At 65.1% G+C, this 27,678-nt stretch overlaps 1 protein-coding gene across 1 annotated transcript in view; it reads right to left on the reverse strand.

The window, feature by feature from the left end:
* FOXO6 (forkhead box O6) overlaps positions 1-25,292 on the reverse strand; it is a 36,498-nt gene extending 11,206 nt beyond the window's left edge. Inside the window, exon 1 of the mRNA XM_059830887.1 lies at positions 24,855-25,292. Coding sequence (XP_059686870.1) covers positions 24,855-25,292 — 438 coding nt within the window. The remainder of the gene's footprint in view (positions 1-24,854) is intronic.
* Positions 25,293-27,678: the final 2,386 nt, after the last annotated feature.

Genomic DNA, 27,678 nt, shown 5'->3' on the forward strand with positions numbered 1-27,678 from the left:
GGTGAGACACAAGGTGCCAGCACAGCCAGAGATGCTCTGCAAGGTGCCTACATCCAGCTGAGAGACATCAAGCCCCTCTGCCTTTGGGGACAAAACACGCCCCCACCCAGCATCCCGGTCCCAGCCTGCCTGGACCCCTCTCCAACATACGGGACCAGGTGAGACGCCTTGGAAAGACCTTCTCCACCATCAGCGACTTATCCAGTAATACTCTAATTACACCCCAGAGCTGGCCACCAAAATAGCTGCAGTAAATCACTCGGAGCTGCCATGTAATTTTTGCATGAAATTACAGTATTTTTTCCCCTGGGTTCAATTTCCTCCACACCAAGTTCTCACCGCAGCCAAATAATTAAAGCAGCCGCACTCCCTTTTCCTTGGGTACCGTTTTAACTCCCTGCTGGCTGCCCCCCCGCTGCCCGGTACTGGGGCTGTGGCTGGCTGGGGACGTGCGCCCCGGCACCCGCAGGCAGCCCTGCCTGTACCCACGCTGAGTACACCCAGAGCAAGTAAGAGCTGCTCCTGATCTGAAGGCAAGGCAGATCAAATCACGCTGGGAGACCCTGGGGAGACCCAGCACCCACAAGGGATGCAGAAGACACCCCAAGCAGGATGCTGAGCCCCTGTGGGGGTCCAAACCCCACCACGCAGAGGAGCCGGCTGTTCCCGGGAGGAAAACAATCCGCCTCCTCTTCATTGCCTGCAGCCCGCAGGAGCAAGACGAGGGAAACAGCAGGACTCAGCCTGCAACATCCCGCTTTACACAATGATGCTCAGGCACCCGTGGGAGATGACCACCCTGTGGGGTGCCATGAGATGCCATCTCTGGGTCACTTGGCCACCTGGGAGAGACGCGGGTCCCAGCCACACATCACCCTTGTACTGCTGTCCTGCTCGAATGCACCGACCGCGTGAGCACCACGCTGACCTGAGCAGCAGCAGAAACCCCAAACCCTGGAGGGTTTTGCATCCAGCCCCATCCTTCCCCTGTGCCTGTTCAGTCAAGGCTGCCCTGCTTTTCAGCCTGAGATCTAGAGCTGGACGGTACCCAAAAGAGCACAGAAAACTGGGCACGGGGCCATGCGCTGGGACACACGTGTCCCCCAAGGACTCGCTCTGCTCCAGGTGTTCCCCGCCTGCCCCGTGGCCCCACTCCATCCCCGAGGACCAGCCCCGTGGGGATTCTTGGAGAAGCAGTGAGTCCCTCCGCACTGTGTCCTCCAGCCATGGGTCTTTCAAGGGGCCCATGGAGCAAAGCCAAATCCTTTCCGATACGCCACGACCCAGATGTCCATCCAGGACCCCAGCAGGTTTGCTTTGGCTGCTAGAGCAGGGACGGGCTCCCCATGCTCTGCAAACTCCCTGGCAAATGCAGCAAACCCTGGGCAGATGCATGGACATGCGTCTCAGGGCAGCCCTTGGAGATGGGGAGCTGGTTTGGCCGTGCACGGAAAGGTGCCTTTTGCTTTTCAAACACCTGCAAGAGATTTCATCCTGCCACCAGCAAGCACAGATGGCAAACGCTTGGGAGCACCAGGGCTCAGAGGTGGATGGGGTCCGGATGGTTTACCAGGACACTGGGGGCATCCCCGCCTCCAAACACTCTTATCTGAAAGATGTTTCATGAACAGTTTTATTCGGATAAAAAAATCCCAGTTGTTCAAGAAAACAAGTATTTGTACTAGTTTGCATGTTTTAGGCCCCAAAGGTGGGGCAGGGGAGGGTTTAGTGATGCAATGCCTTTGGGTGAGAAGAGAAAATATTCGTCATGGGGACCTGCTGTACAGCACAGAAATGTTGCAAAAAGCACTATTTAAAAAACATCTGTGAAAATAATGAGCAGTTTCCAGCCAACGGCAGCATCAGGTCCACCTGCTCTAGTCAACCTCGGGGCGCTCCTGCCCGTCCTGCCAGGCTCCCGCGCTACCCCTGCTGTCCCCACGCTGTTGTCCCCCTCGCAAGACAGTGTTCCGCACCCCAGCCCACAGCAACGCCCGCTGTGGGCCGGATCCAGCCACCCCACCCAGTTCAGCCTTGTGAGATGGCGCACCCCCCAGCATCCTCCCTGTCCCCTCCACCGGTGCCAGCTGGCCCCACACCAGCCCCTTCAGTCACAGCACCCCAACGCCGGCACACGCTGCAGCACAGAAACCCTTCCAAACCCACGCAACTCCCTTTTTTCCACTTCCAGCTTCCTTTTTGTGTGTGCATGGGACACAGAGGGAGCAAAGCCCCGTGCCACCGGCACAGCCCACCTGGGACAGGCAGGAACCAGGCGATGTGGGAAGTGGAGACCCCCGTGGTTGCCCAGCTGGCAGGGGCAAACGCACCATGCCAGGAGCCGGCATCCCACAAGGATGGGGACAGGGAGGCAGTGGTGTGAGCAACTGTCACGGCTGTCACCATGTCCCTGCATGGCCAGAAGCACAGTGGGAAACGGCCTCACGCTGATGTGTCGCCTGGCCCAGCCAAACCCAATGGCACCCGGTCCTGATCCATGCACCACGTCCCCCGCCAGGGAAAGGCAACCTGGAGATGTCGGCATGGCTGAGATGCCACCGAGTGTGGTACCCTCTGCCACGGGGACCCGAGGAACATCAAGCACCTCCAAAACAGCCCCTGGAAAGCAGCCCTGTCCCCCAGGCCATGCGGAGCAGGCGGGCGCTGGTGAAAACAGCAGGCAAATTGCTGCCTGCTCATCCCAGGCAGGCAGGGAGGCTCCGCTGCCTGCTCGTGCTGTGTGTTCGCACTCACGCACGCACACGCAGACCCCGAGGCAAGATGCGTTGGGACCGGAGCTCCCAGCAGGGCTGAGCCTGCCATGCCTTTAATGTCACTCAGGCAGCCGAAAAGTCTCGGTCTGTGCCCGGGGCTGCACCGCGCGGTCCCCAGCCGCACGCAGACCCTGTTGGGAGAGACAGCGAGACACCGGGGGGGCAACCGGAGCCCCCTTGCCCCGAGCATCCTGTGTGATATGCTCATCGTGTCCTGAAGCCCCCCCCCAGCACATGCTCGGCGAGCCAGAGTCACGCAAGCAGAGCAAGGTCACCTCGGGGCCCCGGGGTTGTTCCTGTAGTGCCAGCCCCGTCAGCTGGTGGAAGGAGGGGTGCTGCCCCCACCCACAGAGCCCAGGGCTGCCTGCAGTCAAGGGAAACTGAGGCACAGAGGGGGCTGTGGCAGAGGGAGTCGCTGGCAGAGCTGCTTCACAGCCACTGCTCCATGAGCCAGCTCTGCCCCGGCCATCTGCCATGTCCCAGAGCCCCAGCCCCTGCCCCAGGGCCAGCCCACCCCTCCCCAGAGATCGTGCCCCGCTGCCTGCTCACAGCTTGCAGGACCCCTGGAGAAGGCCAGGGGGGTGATGGCACCCTGGGGTGCCCTGTGGGTCTCCCTGAGGTTGCTGCTCTTCGGGGTCACTGGCACGGCGTGCGGGGTGAGGAGCTCACAGCTGGGGGTGGTTCGTGAGTGGGAGAGGGTCCTGCAGGTGAAGAGGGATGGGGGGTTCATCCCTGCTGTGCCCCGCATAGCCCCGAGGAGCACCCAGCGCAGCGCCCTGAGGAGCACCCAGTGCAGCGCCTCGTGGTGGCTCCCAGCCGCCACCGAATGCTGGACAGGAGCCAAAAGCAAATGTGCTCTCGGAGGGAAGATAGATGGAAAAAGCTCCATTCTCCCGGGGGGGTGAAGGAGCAGCCACCAGCTCAGGGCTGGAGGAGCCTAAGCCCTGCCCGGGATGTCACCAGCCTACAGCGGGGCGTCACGCACCTCTCCCCGCACTCACGCAGAGGCACAGCGTGCACCCACCCCACGCATGTGCCCCCCCAGCCCACCCACCAACACCTCCCCATGATGCCCACAGACCCCCTGCCCCGCATCCCGCAGCCCCCCACCCCGCAGCCGCCACCCCCCGAGCCCCACTTCACCCACGCCTGCGTGCACAGGCGCACGCCCCGGCACGCACGCCGGCTGCGCAGTGACTCAGCTGACCCGACGGGCAGCAGCTTGCTTTGCACCTGCTAATTATGGGGCCCCCCCGCTGCCCCCACAGCTCCTCGCGCGGGGTCTCGCCAGCCTGCGCTTACTCACAGCACAGGGAGCAGGAGGAGGGGAGGCCTCCCCCGCGCACATCAGCTGCCCAGCCAAGCCGGGGGGGCTTGCAAGCTCCCCCCGTGCCCCAGCGAGCATGGGGGCTTGTGCCATTTATTGTAGGGCTGGGTAAAACCCTCCAGGGCAGGAGGCTCCCGCACCCCAATGCTCCCCACCTACGGGGTGCGCAGGCACCACTGGCACCCTGCGGCCTCCGGGCACCCGCTGAGCCCTTTTCGGGTCGCTGGGCTTCCTGCACAGCCCTGCCCGCGACTCCTGCCGCAGCGGCTGAGCGAGACACAAGGCAGCCTACGGACTGGTGTCACCCCACACCGACACACTCGCACGCAGGGTTGCACCGATGTGCTTGCACTCTGTGGGTTCGGAAAGGGGGGACCCCCCCCTTGGACATCCCCCTGCCTTGAGGGCTCAGCAGGAGAGGGCTGCTGGGTCCCCTCGGTGCAGGCAGCACAGGCGAGCCAGCCCCTGCCCGAGGTGGTGCACCCAAAGTGGGGGTCACGCAGGAGAGGGGCTGCCTGCCAGCAGGGCCATGGCTCCCCCCAAAATCCCCCAGCCAGCAGCCCCTGCCTGCGCTCATCTCCCCAGCCCCAGCGTATGGGGCACAGCACAGGCTACACGGGGAAATCCTGGCGACCGCCATGCCGCAGGCTCCGATTTCACCCAAATACAATCCCCCCGCCTCAGCGCCTGGGCTGGGGCCCCCGCAGCCGGGCCGGGCAGGGCTGAGGACGGCTGCATCGCGAGGGGCTTTCCCGGCTCCTGATCCACTGGCGGAGAAAGAAAGCACCTGGGGCTGCCACCATCTCGGGGCGCTCCTGGCCAGAAAGCGGGGGGCTCCCGACCTCCCTGCCCTGGGACCCAGCGCTTAACCCTGCTGCAGAGGGATTTAGAAGGACTTCTGGCGTCTCGGAGACTTGCTTTGGGAAGGGGGGGATTTGGCACTTGGGATGGAGCAAAGCTGTTGGGGACGAGCAGGAAACCTGCTTATAGAGCAAGGGGAGCAATGCCAGCTGCCAGGACTCCTTCCGCTCAGTGCGTTCACCCCAGGACAGGCTCACGGCATGAAGGGCATCGCCTGGAGGAAAACAGCCCCGGGACCAGCACAGAGCGGGATGCTCAGCATGCCTCACCAGTGCCCTCCTGAAGGGTAACACCTCCTGCCAAAAGCAGTTGCTCAAAGGTGACCAGGAAAGGGAATCGCCAGTTGACCCAGACACTCTCCAACCTCCTTTGGCTTTTGTCCCCTTGGGAACACTGACTTCCACGATCCCAGCCGCAGTCCCCAGCCCTTTGTGCAGGGATGGGGTGGGACACAGGGTGGCCGTCATGTCCCCGAGCCGTGCCTCTCCTCCCATGCCCGGGCTCCCCAATGCCAGGCAGACAGACCCACGAGGCACCTTCAAGGAGCAGCGCACGGACAGGGCTCTGTGCATGGCAGACAAGGCTGGCTGCTCCGCCAAGGCTGCCATGCCATTCGCCTTATCTTCCCATTCCTGGGTCTGGAAAGAGGAACCCTGGGGCCTGCCAGCCTGTCCCCACCGCTTGGCCACAGCCACCCAAAGCCACCACGGGTCACCTCACACACACAGCCCTTCCGCCGGTGCTCTGCTTTCGGGTGGGGAATGGCTGGGCACAGCAGAAGGCGGTGGGTGGGCTGAGGTCCTCCTCTACCTGCCTGCCAGAGCCGGCTCCCGGATGCTGGGTTACCCGGGAAACGGCGGATGACATCGCAGGGGAGGCAGGGAAACTCTGCCCGAGGTGTTCGGGATGCCATCGCCGTTGCCAGGGAAACGGCTGGCGACATCCCGCAGGTAAGGGAGGATGGCGAAGCAGGGGGCCCGGTGATGCACCCCGGCTTTGTCTGCCTTCTCCTTCTGCAAGGGGGTCCCTGCCCTATGCCAGATGGGCCATGCCCTGCGGGGAGCAATGGGGTTGGCCCCCACCTTGCCACACCCCTGGGGCACTGACAGGGTGACAATGAGGGGGTTTTCCCCTTGGGGACATTGCCACCCCGCCTGGGGTGACTCTGCTGGGCTGGTGGCAGCAGGGAGAGAGGAACTGCTGTGCCCTGGCCCCGTGCGAGCACTTTGCTGCCTGCTAGCCCCCCCCCCAGCGCTGCCTGCTCGCTTTGTCTCCCCACAGCGATGCCCAGGGACGCGGTCCCTGCCTGCAGCTCCCCAGCATCAGCCCATCCTTCAGTGCTCTGCCAGGGGGCTGGCAGCGATCCCACCCAAGGGAGAGGGAGCTTTGCTCCCCCAACAGCACTCTCGGGTTGCCTTTGGATTAATCCCAGTCTCTGCTTTTCCCTCCAAGGGCTCAGAAGCACCAGGGATGCCTCAAGATTTCCCTCGATGCCTCCAACTTTCCCAGCTGAACATCTCAGCTGCTCACCCCCACCGGGGATGCACCATTACCCTGGGCAGGGTGTCCCCCATATCCCAGCCCTATTTGGTCACGCAGGGTGGCAGGAAAGCCCCAGCCACAGCCCACCACGGTGGTCTCTGGGCTGTGCTTGCACACACACCAGCTGTAGGCAGCGGGCAGGCAGTGGGCTGCAGGGATGCTTCCAGACCAGGTATAAAACCAGCAGGACCAGGGGTAACAAGTCAGTGCAGCCACAACGGGGGTGGCCGAGCGGGGAAATGGAAGGTGCAGCCTCTGGCCCCCCAGCACAGCTCCAAAAATGAATCAGCAACTGCACGCAGCCCAAGCAGGAGGCAAACACACCTGGGGAGGCAGAAGCGTTCCCTGTAGGATGCTGCAAAGCAACAGGAACACAACAATCCCCCTCCTGCCCGTCTCAGAGGAGTTTGGCCACCTGAGGCGGAGCAGTTTTACCTGTAATGGCAAAAATTACATCAGCCAAAGCCTGCCAGAGCAGTCGGTCCCGGTGCCGCTCAAGGGTGGAGCCGAATTCACCCCAGCACTGCCACAGCCCCGCGGGGCCACTCTGATCCCGAGCGATGGGCGCTGCGAGGGGGCCGGCTCCCCTCCTGCCAGCGGGACCAGGAGGCGGGTGGAGATGCTCCAGGTCAGGCCCTGCAGCATCCTCAGGGCTGTTTTCAGTGCTGATGGGTCTCTCTGGAGCAAGAGACCCTGAAAACCTGCCCTGTCTGCAAACCAGCAGCAATGCCATGGGCTGCCGGGCTCAGCCGCTCGCTGCCGCAGCCGCTCGTGGACCTGGGACCCTGCTCAGGTCCATGCTGCCGGGAGGGTCTTGTCTTTCAGCTGGATGAATCAGACACTTGGAAACAAAACCACCAAAAAAAGGTGTCGGGGGGGTGGGGTCACAAAATGTCCAACAAGGGGCAGGAAGAACCGGTGCCCAGATCACCAGGAACACATCAGCCCTGGACTGCAGGGAGAGGATGCCCTGCGCCTGAATCGCAAGGGTTTGAACCCGATCCATAGCCCTCCTGGTCCGTAATTTTTAAGGGACCAGGGGGGTGAGAGGATGGGGACGGCGGCAGGGCTGGGGTGGGGAGACCTGGATGGGGGGTGTGGGGCAGGGAAGGTGGGGTGGCGTACAGGGGACGGAGGGGGACCAAGGATGCTGGGGCACAGGGAAGAGGTGTGGAAGAAATGGGAAGCCACACGTCACTGCAGGAAGGCAACTGCTCCCAACTCCTATCACCTGGAAGCCCATCCCGCGGGGTCCAAGCACCTGGGGTTGTGCCTCAAAATCTCCCAACACCCCCAGCAGCTCCATGGGGTCCCCAGGCCACGGGCACCTGCCAGCGGTGCCAGCCCAGCTACGACCCCATGCCCGGCGTGCCAGCTCTCCCAGCAGATTTGGCGGGGGCGGACGGGACACCCCCAGCCCGCTGACGTCCGGGCTGTTTCCCAGGGGACCTGGCAGCCCTTCAGACGGCCGCCTTCCCCGCGGGGGCCCCCACCCGGCTCCCACGCGCTGCCGGCCTCCCAGCTTCGTGACACCGAGCTTTAATTGAATTAGACGCTGCTGCCTGGGCAGCGCAGCCTGCAAACCATCCTCGAATTCCTGGGCACGGCGCCCGCTCGCTGTCTGCAAGCCGGTCCCCGTCCCCCCCTCAACCCCATTGCCTCCTCCCCCAGCGCTGACCCAGAACCGAGGAGCCTCCGACCCCTCCCCGCATGAGCGGGTGGGAGAGGGGGGTCCGGCCGGTCTCAGCGGGGCTCATTACACAGACAATTAGCCCCTGCGAGTGATGCGGTTGGAGAGTGCAGCACCTGGGGTGGGGGGAGCCCCGCGCCTCTCCCCGCCGGGGTCAGCTGCGCCGCAGCGGCCGGCGAGCCAGCCCGTCCCCGCGCCAGCTTCCTCCGCTACAGAATGTACCGAGGGCCCCGGCGGCCCCAGCCAGGGACACGATGTGCTCCCCGCTCCAGGCCCTGTTTTTCCTGGCCAGGCTCCTGCTCCGCTGGCGGCGGGGCGGCCGGGCGCTGTCACTCAATGCAGCTTTTGTTCGCTCCCCGCTCGCCACCCTTCACACCTCCATCCCACCACTTCGGCCCCTCCGTGCGCCCTCCAGACCCGGCCGTGACTGTCCCCAGCCATGACTGTCCCCTGGCCTCTCCCGCAGCTCTGTCACCGCCTTGATGGTTTTTTCCTTCCCCGCGAGCGTGGCCAGGGCTGCTGGCAGCGGCGGCGGTGAGGCCATCCTGCGGGCAGGGCAGCCCAGCATCTCCAAGTCTGCAGGCGGCATCGGGTACCCGCCAGAGCACCAGCTCCCAAACGCCATCCCCCAGGAGGGAGGAGGACAGTGTGCCCCTTCTCCTGCCCACGGCCTCATCCTGCTCTGTGCACAGACTTGCAGCCCGTGGCTAACACATCCATCCATAACTTGCCTGCGTATGTTACGTGGGGTGCAGGGCCCATGCAAACGTCTCCCCCTTGCAGGGCTCAGCACCATGCTGCCCCATTGCTCCCCACGCTGATGCTCTCCTGGCTGTACAGCACTGCTCCCCTCCTGGGACCTCCTGGGGACACCCGTCCCCGCTGCCGCAGGGGTGAAGCCCATCCGCGATGGGGTCTGGGGAGGGCAGGACACAGAGCTGCGCACGCAGGAGAGCTGAGCGCACCCTTCAAGTCCTGACACCCACCGGAAAATGGGTATTTGAGGTGCAGCACAGCAGCTTATTTCAGCTTCCCCGTCTTTAAATGTTTCCTATAGTAAAAGCAAAGTAATTGCTACTGCCAATAGGAAACCAAACCAGAACCAAAACTGCCAAAGTGTTACTTAACCCTGCGGGAGCTGGCTCCCGGCTGCCCAGCGCTGCCGGTTTTCCTGCCTTCCCTTTCAGCCAATTTGCTATCGGGGCCATTTGACCCAAATTTGCTTTTCCTTGGTGGAAAAAACCCTCCCCCCAGCAAACGTTGCCCAACTGACTCGAAACCCAGCTCCCCACGCCCCAAACCTTCACTGACCCCAAGAGCTATCCCCATGCCTGGCTGGCTTGGCACAGCCCAGCCAGCACGGGGATCCCAGGGCTGCACACACCGGGAATGGGTACAAATACACATTGGGATAAACCCCAAATGCTCAGGCACAGCGGGGCATGGGGCCAGTCCTCCTGCCCCACAAAAACCCTGGCTGTGGGGCCATAAAGGGTGAAGATGAGTAGGAACCACCTACCCAAGAGCCTCCCCACATGCCTCCCCAGCCCTGGGAGGGCTGCATCCTGCTCCCAGGGCTTGGCAGGGAGGCAGCAGGACACGCTTGCCCGAGCAGAGCCACTCCGGGCCCTGATCACCCCCAAAATCACCAGCAGGTCTGGCTGCTGCGTGGTACATCCTTGCACCAAGCCACGCACGTGGCCCCGTGCCGAGCCACCCTGGCCCCGCGCTGGGGCAGTCAGCCATAGGGCTGGGAGCCCCCGGATCTGCAGACCCGGGGAGCAATCAACGCTGCAAACCCTCCCCGCGACAGCACCACCGCTCCCCCCGTGCCCTGGCACCACGGCAGTCACCCGGCGACGCTCCCTCCATCCCTCACATCCCTGCCCGCAGCCTGGGAACAGCCAAACCTGCTCCCACCCCCAGGCACCCCCAGCACCCCATGGATTAAGCTGGGTGGCATGGCTCCTGTGTCCCCAAAGCCCCTCTTTTTTTGCCCCCCTCTTTTTTGCGGCTGCTTCCCTCCCTGGCTGTGGGAGGGGGGGTCTTGCCTGCATCCGTCTGGCAGCTAAGCCCCTGTCGCCATGGGGGCATTAGCACCAGAGCTGCAGGGAGCTCCCCGGGGAAAAGTAAGTGGATCAAAGGGTTTTAGCAGCAGACGGCTCCCAGACAGATCTGGATCGTCTTCAAGGCGGCCACTTGCGGCTACAAATGCACTTTCTGCCTGCAGCTCCCCAGCCAAAAGTTTCACACCGGCTTTATTGCGTTTAACCCCTCGCTGCTCCCGGCCTCGCGGGTGCTTGGGGCCGCCAGCTCCCGGCCCTGCAGCCGGACCCCGGCTGGATGGGGTCTCGACACCCCCGGGGCAGATCCAGCCCTGCGGGAATGGCTGGGGGAATCGGGGTGCTGTGTGCTTGTGCAGGGGGAGACACCCCCCCCAAAAAAAGCCGGGGTGTCCTGAGCCAGGCAGAGAAACAACCCGCTTGCTGGTCCTGCTCACCCCAGCGGCACCGTGACAAGGAGGAAACTGAGGCACTCAGCGTGGGGGAGCAGCGGGGAGGACGGCAATGCTCCCGGGGGCACACACGCCAACCCCCTCCTCCATCCCCTGCCCGTGCCACCCCCAACCCCTGGCAGCGGGTAGCAGGTGACACCCCTCTGTCCCACCCCACCGCCCCGGGCCAGCCTGTCCCCAAGCCCCATTTACGGCACCCCCAAAGCCAGCCGACGCTTGCCAGGCGGCGTGGCGGAGAGCCGGAGCAGGGAGAGGCTTTGTTGGAGTAATGCCGCTATGAATTATTCAGAGCGTGATGATAATTATAGGAGCCCCCTGGTTCTGCTCGCTCTCCGCAGGCAGGAGCAGGATTCGTGCCGCGGAGAGGAGGGGTCCCAGGGCCCTAGGCCATCGCCGGCCCCATCTCCCTGGGGCCGTGCCACCATGGGAGTGCACCAGCGAGGCAGGAGGGGACCGCGGGCATCCTGTCCCCCTGCTGAGGAGCCACCTGTGGGTCTTGGCTGGGGGGAGCCCTACCGCAGACCCCCGCAGCTGGGTAACTTGCTGAGGCCTTGCTGGTTAAACTGGGAGCTTTGGGGAGCCAGGCTGGCCCCACTGCCAGCACTGCTCAGCCCATGTTCCCCCTTGCTCCCCCATGTCTCCCCTTGCTGCCCCATAGCAGTTGCAGCACCCCACACTTCCCAGCCCTGCACCCCACATTGCATAGCCCCATAGCCTGATCCTCCCAGCACTGTGCCCCAGTCTTCCCACAGCACTGTCTCCCACATCTCCCCGTCTCGCTCCCCAAACCCCAGCAGTGGGATCACCCCGCCAAGCCCCGCACAGGCATGGAGACGTGTCCCTGTCTCCCAGGGACGGGCAGCAGGATGGGCACAGAGGCACCTGCCAGAACCCCATCAAGCATCCGGGGGGGGTACCCCCCATGTCACCCCACGCCAGGCCCCCTCCTCAAAACCCACAGCAGCCACCATGAGCCCAGCGCGGGGCAGCCGCTGCCATAAACCCTACGGCCTCGCAGCCAGCTCGGGGGCCTGGCAGGCAGCCTCCCCATACAGCCACTCCTTGGCTGGCGTGCTCAGGCTCTGGGATGGAGGAAAAACAAGAGGGGGTCAGCCAAAAAATACGCATGGAGGGGGAGCGAATCCTACCGCCGGGATCTCAGCGCTGCCTGGCCGTGAATGGGGCGCGGGAAACCTCGGCCAGATGGTCCCGGCGCATGGGAGGACACCTAAGGACACATCGCTTGGAAGCTGAGGATGCTGTGCGGGTACTGGCAGCCCTGCCGGGGCCGTGCCCGGTGCCACCCACCAGCACCGGGTGGGCAGGCACACGTGTGCCCCGCGGTGCTGTCCCGACAGCAGCAGGGAAGTGGCTGGACCACCTTTGAGCAAGCATCTTCCCGGCATGGCATGCAAGGAGGCACCCATCCCGCAGCTCCGGAGGCATCTCAGGTGGCCCCTCCTCGCCCCATCCCTGGCGTGAGCCAGACCCCACGGCGTGGCTGGGTTAGCTCCCCTCAGCCCGGCTTCTGACGCACCCGTCTGGCATTTTCTCATTACACCGAGGGCTGCTGTTTCACTGCGTGCCTTTGCCACAGCCTGGTCAGTGGTGGAAGAAAACTATTTTGCAGGCTTGGCAGCGCGCGGTGGGAAAGCAGCGGGAGCGGGAGCGCTCTCCCAACGCCCATCACGCCAGTGTGGGCCAGGCGGCAGAGGTGTGCTGGGGACCCCCGCCCCGTCACAGCAGACGGTGGTTCCCAAGGGGTGGCACTGCACCCCCCAGACCCATGGGGGTACATACCCCAACTGCCTGCTGGTGCTGGCGTGCCACAGGGCGAGGGGGGACGGGGGTGTCCCCCCACACCTGATGCACTTTGCAGCGACACCCCGTAACCCGCAGAGCATGGAGGGGTCGGGGAGGCTGAGCTGAGCACACCGGGGCTCGTGGGCATGGTCACCCACGCACAGTGGCCTGGGATGATGGAGCTTCCCAGAGCTTCCCAGTGCCCAGGGTGCACTGGGCCAACTGGGAATCCCACCAAAGGGCAGGTGGCAGTGCCCAGGCCGTGACTCCAAGGCGCGGACCTCACCGAGGACAAAGCACGCAGGGGCAGAGGGCAGGGGTCTGGCAGCTCCGGGGACAGCCAAGCCCGCTGTGCAGGGTGTGAGGGCACCCTCCTGCCTGCAGCCCCCCTGCCCGCACCTCGTCCAGCCCCAGCAGCCCCAGGTCAGCGGGGGGGGCACGGTGGGTAGATGGGCTCCAGGTGTGGGGTGGGCTTGGGGGGGGGGGGTAGGAGGGCGGTGGGGTGCACGTACGGGGTGTCCAGCAAGCACAGGTGGGTTTCTGGGTGTGCAGGTTCAGGGTGCAAGGGGGGGTTCAAGGTACGGGGTGCACAGTGGGTGTGGGTACAGGTTGCAATAAGCAATGTCTGGGTGGGAGCCTGGGCATGTGGGGGGGCAGGGTGCGAGGTGGAGGGTGCAGGGTTTGGGGTGCAGGGTGCAGAGTTTGGGGAGCACAATGAAGGGTGCAGGGTGGAGGGTGAAGGGTGCAGGTTCTGGGATGCAGAATGCAGGGTATGGGGAACAGAGCGTGGGGTGCAGGATGCAAGTTTTGGGGAGCAGGGTGCAGGATACAGGGTGCAGGTTTTGGGGTGTGGGACACAGGCTTTGGGGAGGGGAGTGAGGGGTGTGGGGCGCAGGTTTTGGGGTGCAGGGTGGTGGCCTGGCACGGTGCAGTGCTGCAGGGATGTTCATGCCGACACGGGACCCCACGTGCCTCGGGCTGACATTCCTGCCACTCCCACCTACACCCTGCAGCCTCCCCACGCCCCAGCAGCCGCCCCACACCCCAGCCTCCCCGCTCCGCCTTGGCGCTCCTCGGGGCCGCGGCTGACCAGGCCTGCCCCAGCCGTGCCCGGGCAGGCTGCGCTCCCCCTGCCAACCGTGCCGGCCGCATGCCAAGCCTGGCATAGCTCCCCGCCACCGCTGCGCCTGTCCCAGCGCCATGCACGGAGCCCGGGCACGTCTCCAGCTGCCTGGCATCATGCCCCCCCCCCCCCGGCCCCTACCCCATTCCCACCTGCCTGCCTGCCTCTGCTCTCCAGGGCTGCCCATGGGGCATGCGCCCAGCCCCGTTGCCTGCTGGAGCCCTGCGAGCTGCAGGCAGCTGCCTGAAAGCAGGCACGCCAGGCCCCGGCACCGCTGCAAGGATACAGTGGGTCTCAGGGCTGGCATGGCGCTGGGTAGGCGATGGTTGGTCCCCACGCGCAGGCAGAGGCACCGCTCAGCCTCCGCACTGGGGCAAAGGGGGTCCAGCATCCTCCATCCCGCCGCTTGGTGCCCACGGCCCCGGGGACACTCTGCGAAAGGCATCAGCCGCAGGCTGCCGTCGTACTTCTCATATTTGCCTTAAAAATATGAAATCCAGCAGGAAGCAGAGCAGCCCCACGGTCCCTACGGCCCCCCGTCATGGGCAGCCACGCCCCGCCTTTCGCCCGTGCATAGGTGAGCGCGGACGAGTCGCGCTCCGCCGCCACGCACACTCGTTCACTGCCCAGCGTCCCGCGAGAAATCGAACCCACGGGACCTGCAATTAATACCTGCGACAGAATAGAGCTGATTGTAATAATTGGCACGGTAACTGCATTACACCTAGGGAAGGGTGTAAGCAGAAAGCCCTGCAAAAGAGACTCTTTGTCTTTGCTTTTTTGTTTTCTCTCCAGCTCACAGGTAATAGCCAGGAATGGGCAAACCCTCTTTTAATGGACTCTTAATAATGCTGTAATTTCCCTTTGCAGGGAAAGTTTTCCAAACAGTCAAAGATTCAAAACAAAGCAATGATTGTTCCTATTAGCATTAAATTCTACTCTGGGAGAGAGAATAAATCAAGCAAGGGGATTCAATTCAAAACAGAACTATAAAAAATCCAATAATGATTTTTTAATATTAATAAGAAAAATATATTGTTATGCACCCTTAGCATTTAAACTTCTAATCCAATCAGCGCAAAGTGCAGAGATAAATCACAGCCACAGAGGAGAAGGGAACAACCATCAAGCAGGCAGCAATAAAATGCTGTCTTACATCCCTGGGACAGGCATAGGTTTGACAGTCTCAAAAAAAAAAGCCGAAATTTATGAGCCTGTCGCTCCACAAGCTTGTTAATTCCTTCCCTGCATCCCCGCACGTGCCCTCCACTTGGGGCAGGGAGGGCATGAGGGCCGGCTGCCACCAGGCAAGTGGCAGGCAGGAGGTGACAGCCGGCAAACTGGCTGCCTGAAGCCGGCGGTGTGGCGTTGCAGAGCCGGGGACTTGTCCTTCTCCATCCTGCTTAAACCCGCGCCCCTCAGCCGTCGGCTCTCAGCAGCTCCGACCGGCTGGGCAGCGGGACAGGATGGTTCCAGGTGCCCTGCACCCGCAGAGGGAAGGAGCCAGCGGACCCGCTGCTAAAGGAGGTCACAAGTGTGTCCCCAAGCCAGCACGGTCCCAAGCACAGTCCCAGTCGTGGTCTCCCCACCTCTCCCATCCCCGGGGGTTGCGCTGGGCATTTCCAGTCCTGCGCTACCAAACACACCCAAGAGCCTGGGGAGGCTCCAGGGATGCTTGGAACATCAGCGCACACTGATGCGGCACTCGCTCCCAGCATCGGTGGACGCCGGAATGTAGCTGACAGTACCCACATGGCCCCCCAGTCCCCCTCCGCTCCCCGTCCCCGCATGCAGAGGGGATGGCGAACAGCCCTTCCCATCACACGGGTCTACACAGACGGAGCAGTAAAGCACGTGGCCACGTAACCTCCCCATGGAGCCGGCCACCCCGCTGGGCTAGGAGATGCCCCCACTTTGCCAGGGTCACAGGAACAATCCCGGTAAGGCCCCCCGCCCCGGCTCACGCCATGCTGTCCTTGAACTCATTACAGATAACGGCCCCACGATTCACCGCTGACGCAGCTGGGCTAGTCCCTCGGATTTATCAGCTCCGGCAGACGATGCGCTGCCACGGGGGCCAGCGACGAGCCCGGGTGAGCGATGAAACACCATAAAATATGGCAAGCAGGTCTCAGCTCCCCTCGGGTCCCCCCAAACACCAAACCCCAGCTCTCCTGCCAAAAGCAGCTACATCCAATGGGAGGGAAATGCCGAACCATGGCAGCGGGAAGGGGGAGCAGCGAAGCACCTGCAGCTGGCAGTCCCGGCCATGCGACAGCTGAGGACAAAAGACATTTCAGCCATGCAGGGAGTTCCCGGCTGCCTGGCAAACTGCTGACACCACAAACTAGGGTGAGAGGGCATTTGGGGACAGGGGGACAGACACACTGCTCCTGCTCGGGAGCACCCAGGGCTTCGGTCCTGCCGGCTCCAAGCTTCTGAGCTCCTGGGGGAGGCTGATGGGGGGGGGCGGGGGCAAAGGATTAATTACAGCTATAACAGGTCTGAACATGATGTGCTGTGGAGCGTTTCCGCTCCGCTTTCACTTGGGATGGTTTGGGCAGAGGGTCAGGGAACAGTTGCCAGGCTCGTCCCCATGCTCCCCAGCTTGGCACCTCTTGGGTCCCACATGGCTGGTAACGTCCCATTTCCCCAACCGAGGGGAGCAAAGCTGCTCCCCCAGGAGCAGAGAGCACCCACAGACAGGCCCTCCTGGCACTTTGCAGTATGTTTTAGGGAAAAAAAAAAAGTTGCTATATCCCTGTACGTGGCTTTTGGGCTCTCCTGCTGCCAACAGCCAGGGCTGAGGTAGCTGCACGGTCCTCGGCGTGGACCGACAAGCGGCACTGGGAGCATCGGGATCAGCAGCCAGTCCAACCGGACAAGTGGCCCAGAGGCTCAACCATCCACCGCGGGGATGCCCAGCGAGCCCGAGGAGGGGGGAACCCGCACCCCACCATCGCTGCACCGCCCTGCCATCTCTGCCAGCCTGACTGCTGGAGGAGATGCCAGTGGTCCCCGGGGCGGCACAGCCCCCAGCACATGGGGCTGTGAGTGGAAAGTGCTTGGGGACCTTGGAGAGTGAGTGGTGCCACCACTCACAGCAGTGCAAGGCTTTCCCATCGGACTCTGAGCAGGATCTGGCACCCCGGCACACAGCACCCATCCCCGACACCATCCCTCGGGGACCTCGCCAGCGCCAAGGCTGGGCATGGAGCTGGCACAGCCCCACCAGCGCCTGTCTCCTCTGCATCCCGGGGCTGGCCCCGGCCGCAGCCTCCTCCCAATCCCGCAGGAGAGGAGCCAGACTCCCTGGGAGACACAACGGCTGCCCCGGGGAGGGCGAGGGTGTCTGGCAGCGCCAGGCTGCCCAGCTGCGGGGCCACGGGGATGCGCCTTCCCAGGGGGAACCCAGAGCCCAGCCCGGGGGGGACCCGCATAGGGTGGGTGAGCAAATGGGGGTTTGGGGAGCGGGGGGTTTGAACTTTTGAACCAGCAGGCAGGAGATCAGTGCATTACCTTAACGCGAGTTAAAAATAACCGTCTCGTCTCTTGAAATGAGCCTGTCTGCAATTACAGCTTGGCATGTCTGCTCCAGAGCGTCCCCGGGCTGGCACCGCGCCAGGTGGCAGGCGGCTCCGAACAACCCTCGCCTTTCTTCTCTTTCTTGGGGTTGGCTTTTTTTCTTTGTTTTTCGGTTTTGATTTTTTTTTTTCCCTTCCCAGCAAATCAAAGGTGGCTGCTCGGCGCCCCAGCTCAGGCTCCCCCCCACCCACCAAGCCATGGCCGCATCTTCAAAGGCACCCAGCCCCTGCAGTACCCACTGCCCCACAGCAAGAGGCCATGTTGTCCCCCCCCAGTCCCTGGGGACTCAGGGACACTGCCACCAGCTCCCAGGAGGGCCGTGCAGCGGCACGAGCCAGCCCGGGGCCCATTCAAGGGTCCTTCCCCGCACTGCCCTTGCACGCCCGATGCACACCCAACTGCAACATGCGGGTGCAAGCGCACGTGGGAGCGCACGTGGCGAGCCCGGCGCACGTGCACCGCATGTGCATGCGCAGCGCCCGGAATGCACGCACACAGGCGTGCAAGGGAACACGTGCAAATTCAGATGCGGGTGCACAGGCGGCAGATGCCCCGCGGCATCGCTGCCCGCAGCTCCCCATGCTCTGCCCAGCCCCGCAGGCAGGCGCAGGCAAGGGTTTGCCCGCGCCAGGGTATCCAGGTGGCAGAGCCATCCCCCCGCATGCCTCCATTGCCAGCACCCAGGGCTGTTTGGGAAACCTCCTCCGCGCTGCAGGCCCCGGGGGAGCAGCGAGCCGGGCTGCATCGCTGCTGCATCCCCGGCTCGGTGGGTACAAAGTGCCATCAAGCCCGGCACCCGCGCCCAGAGGGCCAGCAGGCAGCAAAGCCCGGGACCCCCACCGCTGCCGAGCCCCGCACAGCGCACCCCCCCCCCCCCCGAGGGGCACAGCAGGGGGGTGCTGGGGAGGGGAAGGATGAGCCCCCTCCTGAAAATGTAGGCACGAGCCACACAGACCCCAACAGCATCCCGTCCTGCTGCTAACGCCCCTAGGGCAGCCCCCCGCTGCTGCCCCCCACCCAACAGGACAGCAGCGGTCCCGGGGCGGGGCTGGACACCCCACAGCCAGAACCGTAGCAGGCGACAGCTCAGGATGCTCCAGGAGCATCCTCACTTGGAGGGAAGGGACAAGCCTGCTTTGGGGGTCCCTGCACGCCCTCCCAGCGCTGGCTGCCTCCTCCTCCTCCTCCCCGCAGCGGGTGAAAGCAAGCTTTGTGCCGGGGCTTTCAGTTCTCCTGGCTGGCGCCCGGCCAAGGCACCACATAATAATGAACAGATGCTGTCCAAAATGAGCTTCAGCGGCAGACAGGCGAGCCTCTCCGCGTGTCCTTCCGTAACCCAAAGTGCCTTTCACCTCGGCACTAATCAGGCACCTTCAGCAGCAGAAAGGAGCCGATGGGAAGCGTCGGGCTAATTAAAAGTAATGCGATCGGGGAGCAGCGAGCCCACCGCCGGTGGGTGCGGGAGGGCAGGGGGGAAGGCAGCTGCTGGGGTGCAGTGGGGTGGCAAGAGGGAGACCCCATACCCAGCTCCAGAGCATCCCCACGGGAGACCCAAGGGTGCAGTGACACCACGGCTTGGCGTGGACCCCGGGGATGGAGGGGGTAGCCTGGGGCTGGGGGTCCAACCGTGCCCAGACCCTGCTGTGGTGGTGAGGAGGGAAGATTCATTCCCTTCCTGCATGTTCCCCTTGCGAGGACACAGTGGTGACAGGGGTCCAACCCCGCTCCCAAAGCCCAGGGGACCTCCCGCTGCCAGCAGCATCCCAGCGATGACCCCACCGGGATGGGAAGCCGGGCCAAGGAGCCCCAGCTTGCTCCCTCATCATGCCTGGCCCGACCCACTGCGGGCACAGCATCCCTGCAAAATCTCTCTGAGGTTTTAAGTGCAAAGCCAAGCACCAGGAAATTTGTTTCCCAGCCCAGGGTGCTGGTCCTCCCATCACAGCGCCGGGCAAGCGGGAGGGAGGGATGCGCACAGGGACCTGCGCACAGGGATGGACAGAGATAACACTGGGTTGCGAGCGCTCTTCTAGTCCGCAGGATCTTAACTGTAGTTTATATTCCAGCAGTTATTAAAAATAAAGGGGGGGGGCGTGTGGTGGGGAAGCTAAGAGCAGAGCAAGCTGTTCATTTGGAGCCTTTCCCTTGGGTTTAATAAAGCCCCACTCACTGCTGTAGTATCATTTTTATGCTATCATAAAGCTGGACCATTTAGCAGGTTTGTGTTACTTCAGCAGTTAGCGCTGCATGAAAAGCCATTCCAGAAGAAGGGGGAAAAAAAAAATTAGAAGGAAGACGAAAACCTCCAAAAGGAGAGAGAAAAATGAGGTGGAAAGGAGGAGAGGCGCCCGGGGGATTCCTCACAGTCGTGCCACCAGCGGTACCGGAGCACTTCAGGGCAGCGCGGTGGGAAGCGAGCGGGCTCCCCCATCCCTGCGTGAAGTTGGGGACAGGCAAGGAGTCCCCCGCTCCGGCCCCCGGATGCTGAAGGATCAGGTACCCCAGCCCAGCATCCCAGAGGAACCCCACCCATATCGCAAAAAGGGTGGAGGGGTCCCCTCACGTTGGGGGGACCCCAGGGGCATTGCACCTGTGGGGATCGGAGCGCCGGAGCGGCTTATCCAGGGGCGGTTTGGGGGACGAAGCAGAGGGGTTTCCTGAGGTGAAGGAGCTCCTCCCGGCCCTGCTCGGCCCCCCGGACGGCCGGGCTCTCCCGGCCCCTCTGCTCCGGGCTGCGGGCAGCTCGCCGGGGAGCACTGGGCTCTCCGTGCTGCTGGAAAAATCTCCATATATGGAGAGGATGGGGATACGTGAGCTGAGCTGAGCCGAGCCAAACCGCCCCATGGGAGCCCTGACCAGGCAGCCCCCCCACTCAGCCTGGTGCCCTGGGGCCCTCCGACAAGCCCCCCGGGCACAGGCGGCATGCACGCTGCTAATCCCAGTGCAAATGGGAGTGAGCCCGCTGTGCACCCCCAGAGCCGTGTCACCCCATCCTCCCCATAACCCCCCCTTCGCCGCTGTCCCACACCCCCATGGCACCACCATTAGTCAGCATGGGGACCAAGTCGTCCCTATTAGTCCCAGGCACTGGTTTCGAGCCTCTCCAGCCGCACGGGGCAACGTCCCAGGCAGATGCGCTAGCCCCCATGCAAGAGGGGAAGGGCAGGGGCTCGGGCAGGGGGTGGCATCAGTGCCAGAGCACGCAGAGCCGGGAGCAGCTCCCCTAAGGGATGCTCTTGCCGTGTCCGTACGGTGCCTGGTGGGGTTGTGCTCTGGGCCAAGGCTCTGGCTGTGCCTCCCTTCGCGAGCACAGAGATGGGGATGTCCCTCAGGGGTCTCCATGCCCAGCGAGGAGGTGAAGCACCCCAGTACGCCCTGACCCCGCGGGCAGCACGGGACACTCAGACCACGCTCCCACCCAAACACCCGTTCCACCCCTTTTTCTCCCTAATTCATTTCCATCCGGCCTTGCAAGGGGAAGGTGGCAGCTGGGTAGAAGGGGGGGTGTCTCTGCATGGCAGCCCCCAGCCCGGAGCATGCAGTGCTCCCGGCCCCCATGGGCCAGCAGAACCCCACAGCCCCGGTCCCCCACACCGGGAGCAGCTGCCATCCTACCGACCCAGGGACATAAAGGAGGAGGAGGTGTAGGGGAGGGCTGGGAAATAAAGGTTTTCAGTGCTGTCAGAGCCACATCAAACAGGCATCCACCAGCTGATTGCTTGATTGTTATATTTTGGATGTCAAACCGGAGCAAGCAGAAACCTTTAAAATGCATCAATGCCGCTGCCTTTTTGACGGAGGGTGTTGGTTTCCCATTAACAAGTGGAAAGCGTGAGCTGGAGCAGAAAACTTCAAGCGCTTTGGAATTGATAAAATAACAACTCCCTAATTAAGCAGAACTGTCAGTCAACGGGCGCCTGCTGCCCTGCATCGGGAAGCAGCAGCAGCTCCCGGTGCACAAGCCCAACGTGCCGGCCCAGCCTGCTGCGGCACAGGGAGCCCCGGGGAATGCACAGTCAGGGGGGCAGCAGCCGGAGCATCCCCCCCCACCTCCCCATTAGACAGGGCTGGGTCCTGCTCCCGATGCTGAGCACGGCCGAGGTGTTTAGATACCGTGCCTCAGTTTACCTCACTATAAAACCATGTAATGCAACCCGCAGCTTGGTGGGGAAGGAGAGGCCTGACCCCAAAATGCACCTCGTGCCTGCATCCCCGCCCTCCAAGGGATAACTAACCAGCCTGGGAAACACACCCCCAACGGACACATCGGACACCGTGGCCAGGTGTGGGTGCAGCATCTCCACGGCCAGCTGGATGCGGGAAGGGGTCCTGCTGGGAAAGTCCCCCCAACACCAGAGCAGGGCGGGGGGGTTTGGAGAAGTCCTGCCAGACCGCGAGCAGCACAGTCAGTGCCCCGTGGGGATGCCGTGCCCTCAGCCAGGCTCCTAGTCCCACCCTGCCTGGCACAGGGAGGCTGCAAAGCAGCTAATTAAAGGAGTAGCCCATTACCCGAGACCCCCCTCCGACACCGCTGTGCTGGGTAATGAAACGCTTTAAATCCACCATGCTTCTCCCAGGCCTGGGGCAGGAGGGACATGGCATCTCCAGGGGCTCTTTAATAAGCCACCAGCAGCTCATTACTACAAAATTGACTGCCCAGTGCTCCGGGTGCTCCCGCAGCACCATGAGCTGCCAACCTGCCCCGGGGAGGGATGGGGGCACCCAGGGGGTCTGGGCAGGGGACAGCCAGGAGGGACATGGGGCTGCAGGGAAGGTGTTTAACTCCTGACCTGCTGGTGTCCAGCGAGACCACCAAGCAGAGGGGGTCTCCGCACGCCGCTTCTCACCCCAGGCTCTGGCCAGCCTTTGCACTGCCCACCCCAGCCGGGCATCGGGCACCTGCGGCATCAGAACAGGCCCTGGGTACCCCGTCCGGCCCGGCGTGCAGGCAGGTCAGGCAGGGCGTTTCGCCGGGCAGCCCTCCCATCTGCCCTGCGACCCGCCGAGCGCTGCGCTGGGCTGGGAGGTTTAAGCCACAGTGCCAACGTGGGGGCAAGGGGGGCTGCGGGAGGGAGCAGGCAGCAGCGGTGTAGCCCAGGCAGCGAGGCCACCTGCCCGCAGCCCAGGGGAAGATAGGCAGAGCCACGGTGGAGCCGCTCCGACCCAGAGACAGACCAGGGAGGTGGAGAGCATCCCATCCCGGGGTGCACCCGGGCGAGCCCACCTGAGCGAGCAGCCCCTGCAACACCCCTTCGTGCCCAACAGCAGCTGGACCCTGAGCCTGTCCTCCTCCCCGGCACATCGCACACCCCAAAGCCTCCAGGGACGCAGCTCCCTCGAGAAAGCCACCAAACCCCACGCCAGGTGACAGGGCTCTGCTGGTATTAAAGTGCACCCTGGGCAGCAGCGGTACCTGGTGGTACAGGGACACAGGCCAGGCAGCATCCCAACGCCAAGGGACAAGGGACACCAGGAAGGGCATGGGGGCAAGGGACAGGGCTGAACAACCTGTGTTGCTCCCACACGCTCCCTGGTGGAGGCTTTGCCAGGAGAAGGTGTTGGCTCGTGGGTCCCAGTGGCTCTGGGACACATCAGGGGACCCCCCAGCTGACGGTTGACATGGGGAAAGGCCACTCCTGCTTTCCCAGGAGGATGCCCTCAAGGGTCGCCTCTGCCAGGACCGATGCGGGCAGGCAATGCTGCCGTCACAGCCTGTCCTCACCCAGGGGCCAAAAGCCAGTGCCGGCGTAGGCGGGAAAGGAAGCCTGTGCCACCTTGCACACCCGCACACACTCACACGTTGCCACTGTCCCAGGTGCACGCCCTGGCACGCCCAGAGAGGACACGGGTCACTCCTCCGTCCCATGCAAGCTGCAGGTGGATCAAACCCCAGCACTCGCCTGCGACAATACAGCTGCTGGCCCCACCGTCCCCGGCCGGGGTCCTTCCCACCCAGGGAGGGGCTTTGCTCAACGGCTTTGGCTCGCGTGCCAGCAGCGGGAGACACGAGCATCCCCCTTCCCTGCTCCTGCCTGGCCGCTGCTGGGCACACAAACTTGCTCACAGCACTGTCCCCTCGCCCTTGCTCCCCCCGGCTGCCCTTCGGGGACACCCAGCCAGGGGCGTCCCCAAGCATCCCACACCCCCAGTGACATGCACATCTGCCCAGGAATCCCTTCGCTCCTCATCCCAGCCCTCCTGGCCACCAGTCCAGAGCCCTGACAAGCCCCCCCAATGTCATGTCCCCAGACCCCATCAGTGCCTGCCCCGCACTGTCCCCAATGGGTGCCAGTCCTGGGGAGACCCCAGCGCGTGCCCAGACCCACACAGGTCTCGCCCCAGGTGGAGGTTTGATCAGCCCCCACGCAACCGCTGCCTCCTGCGACCTCCGCAGCCCCCGACACCCTCCCCCGGTGAATCTCCGTGCCACGGGGACGCCGGCTGCCCCCTGCCCACCCGTCACAAGTGAAGCAAGGATGCCCAGCCTCCACGCACCACCAGCTCCCACAGCCCGTCCGCGGGTGCCACAGACAGACAGAGCCCGACCTCCCTGCCCCGAAAGAGCCCCGTTTGCAACCAAGAAGGACCCCCCCGATACAGGCCGGGTCCAGCCGCCTCCGACGGAGCCAGGGCACGCCATGCCAGGACCGCAGGCTGGTATTAGAGCCCCCAAAGCCTCGTTACACACTAATCACACTGGAGGTGACAGGGCTTAGGGGAGGGCTTAAGAGAAACCGTCTCCTTTTTACTGACACCATCTGGACACAGGCGATCTCTTCCCCCTTCCCGGCGTGGAACCGGGCGAGCACCAGCCGGAGGGGCAGGGGCCGGTGTGACCCCCCCAGGATCCGGCACCCTCCGAGCCCTCTCCTGGTGCTGGGATGGTCGGTGTGATACAGCCCCAGCTGGCACCAAGCAAGAGGGGGACTGCCGCCCGCGCCAGGGATTTCTAACAAGCCCACGGTGCCAGCCGGGAGCAGAGCCGGGGAAAGCCGGCGTGGAGCCGTGGGGGCCATGTGCTGCCTGCGTGGCCCCCCAGGAGGAGAACGTGGCCCCGGGGAAGGCGAGGGCTGAGACGAGGGAGACGCACTGGGTAAAAGTGGGTCTTTTTACCCAGAAGCGGGCAAAAGCCAGCCCGGAGACACCTGTTTGGGGACAGCCCTCCCTCCGGCTGTCCTCCCAGGCACGCCACCAGCATGCAGGGACCTGGCACGGCTGGGGTGCCCGCAGACAGGGACAGGCAGAGCTGTGGCGGCGGGATCGTCATTCACCGTGCCCTCGTGCTCGCAGGCCAGCGGCGACCACCCTCCCCGCCGCCATCCCCCTCTCCCTGACCTCCCCAGGGAGGACGGCGGCACGGCACTCCGGCTCTGCCATCCCACCCAGTCCTAGGCCCCCGGGTGAAGCGGGGACAAGCTCACCCCAGCTCCAATGCGCAACCCCGCGAGGCACCGGCTCTCCCCAAAACTTGACCGAGCCCTTATCCCCCGCAAGCACAAGGAAAGCGGGGATCCCCCCAGCCCCCCAGCCAGGGGCAAGCTCCGGCTGCCCCAGGGGAAGCATCCAGAGCCTGGCGCGCTTTCGGGAGCAGGGGGGAAAGTTGTGCTGGGGTTCGGGTCAGGGGGGTCAGGTACCTTCCAGCCGGCGGAGCTGTTGCTGTCTCCTTTATCCTTAAAGTAGGGGACGTATCGCACCATCCAGTCGTAGATCTGCGAGAGGGTGAGGCGCTTCTCCGGCGAGCTCTCGATGGCTTTAGTGATGAGGTCGGCGTAGGAAAGGTTGCCCCAGGCGTTCCTCCGGGAGGTCTTGGCCTTGCGGAGCTGCCCGACGTCCGCACCGGGAGGCGGCAGGGAGGCGGCGGCGGCGGCTCTGCGCTCCGCCGGGGCCGCCGCGTTCTCGGCTCCCTCCCCGCCGCCGGCCGCCAGCGCCGGGGGTCCTCCCGCCGCGCCCCCATCCTCCTCCTCCGCCGCGAAGTCGGGGTGGGGGAGAGGCCAAGTGCAGGACCGGGGCCGGCTCTGCGGCTCGAAATCCGGGTCGATCTCCACCTGATGCGCCTGGAGCTTTTCTTCCATGGTCCCCTCCCCGCTGCTCCCCCCCCTCCAACCCCCTCCCCGGAGTTACGGTCGGTTTCCACCCAAAAAAAAAAAAAAAAACCAAAAAAAAAAACCCAAACAAAAAACCCCCAAAACGCGGGAGGGAGCGGAGCGCGAAGAAGGGCTCCGAGCTCGGGTGGAGCGGGAGAAGGGGAGGAGGAGCCGCTCCGAGCGCCCGGGTCCTGCGGGGCGCAGCCGGCGCGGGCAGCCCGAAGTCCGGCGCGGCTCTAGCAGGCGGCTCTGCCCGGCTCCGCGCCGGGGAGCGGGAGGCTGGCGGGAGAGACGAGCCGGGGGGGACGCTGCATGTTCCTCGGTCGCCTCTCCGGCCCCGGGCGAGACGGGGGGTTGGTTTTTGGTTTGGTTTTTGGTTTGTTTGGTTTTTTACCAGCCGCGGAGCTCCGGAGTCGTTCCCGGCACAATAGGCAGCGGGGCGGCTGCGGGCGGGCAGGGCGCGGGGGCTGCCGCATCCATCGGCGGAAGCTGCACCGGGCTGGCGGCGCGGTCAGGCAGCAACAGATGAAGCGGAGCGACCGGCGGCGGGCGGCATCCTCGGCCGGGGACCGGCGCGCTCCGGAGCCGGGCGGCGGGGCACCTGGGCGGGGAGAAGCGGGATGGATGGGGGGGGGGGGGGGCGCGCAGCCCTCCCCCCGGGGCGGCTCGGGGCCGCGGCGGGCGGCCCGGCGCTAAGTCCGGCGGCGCGGCGGAGCCATGCTGGCGGGCGGCACGCACCTGACAGCGCCGGGCGAGGGCGGCGGCGGGCGGGCGGCGGGCGGCTCCCCGCCCCTACGCCCCCCCGCTCCGTTTCAGCGGCCGCGCACCTGCCCGCCGCCGCCGCCGCCGCCGCGCTGCCGCCACGGCGCGGGCGGGCCACATGCTGGGGCGGCCGCCGTTCGCTCGTTCGCTCGTCCGCTCCCTCCTTCCCTCCCTCCGCCGTGCCCGTCCCCGAATGCGGGCGCCGCCGTGACACAGGGGGAGGGCCCGGAGGGGCGGGAGGAGGGCGGGGGAGGGGAGTGCCCCAGCGCCGCGCGGGGCAGCGGCGGGGCGGGACGGAGCGGAGCGGATCGGAGCGGCCGGCACCGCGCTCCCCGCCCCGGGCCGCGGACCCCCGGCGGCGGCGGCGGCCCCACGTGCGCCCCGGGCGCCCCCCATTGTTGCCCCGGGTCGCCGCCGCCGACTCATTGGCGGGAGGCGCCCGGCGGACACGCCCCCCCTGCCCGCCTATTGGCGCGGCGCCGGCGGGACGCTCCGCCGCGGGGGGGGGGGGGGACAGCGGCCCCTCCCCGCGGGTGACGTCAGGGGTGCCGGCTGCATCCGCGCGTCACCCCGGGCAACGCCGCCGCCTCTGCCGCCGGGCGGCGGGACACGCCCCTTTCCTCCGGGTCACGCCCCCTCGCCCACCGCGGCCACGCCCCCGCCGGCGCGGCCGGGGGAGACCCCCGCCCCCAAGCCGCACAGCCCCGCGCCCTGCCTGGGGGACACGCCCCCTCCCCGCAAGCACCGCCCCGCCCCCGAGGCCCCGCCCCGCCGCCCACGCCCCGGGGGGGCTGCGCCCACGTGGGGGAGGCCGTCCCCGTGGGGTCGGCCCTGACCCCCCCCCGCGGCCCCCGCCCGGGGTCCCAGCCCGCTCCCTGCCCCCGCCCCAGCAGCCCGGGGCCGGTGACTCGCTGGTGATGTCACCACAGGGGTGTGAGGTGCCGATGAGGTCAGACCCGCGGAGCCCTCCCGGGGCCGGGGCGGACGCCTGCAGCCCCCCCCCTGCCCCGTGCGGGGCCTGGCGAGGCGGGAGGCGGGGGGGCAGCTTTTCCTCCCAGCGCCCTGCCCGTCCGCACGCGCCCCCCCCGCACCCTGCGGCAACGCACGCCTCCCCTCGCACCCACGAGGGTGCAAACGTGCCCACGCGCCTGCACGCGCGTCTCTCCCCCTGCACCCACCGGGGACACACACCCGCTCCGGCACCCACCGGGGACGCGGGCCTGACCCCTGCCCGCACCCACCCCCCTGCCTGCGCCACGCTGCCACACACCCCTCCTCAGGCACCCACTGGGGACGCACACCCGCCCCTGCACCCGCTGGGGACAGGGGTGTCCGCAGCAGCCGTGTGTCCCCCCACCCTTGCCCGCTACCCGCCACACGCACAGGCTGTGCCCCCTGCATCCCCCCAGGGACTGCCGCCTGCTCCGACCGTCCCCACCGCAGACCCACCCCAGCACGCCTCGCTGGCCCTGGGGACACTGTCACCGAGCACCCCGGCTCGCTCTGGGGCTTTGTCACCCTTGCTGCCACCAGCTGTGCCTGCAACAGTGTCTTTAATGCCACAGTCGCGTGCGATACTTTTCCTGCGGTCCCGTTCATTGTCCAAGGGGAC

This window comes from Gavia stellata, chromosome 29, assembly GCF_030936135.1.
Source record: "Gavia stellata isolate bGavSte3 chromosome 29, bGavSte3.hap2, whole genome shotgun sequence".
Lineage (NCBI taxonomy): Eukaryota > Metazoa > Chordata > Aves > Gaviiformes > Gaviidae > Gavia > Gavia stellata.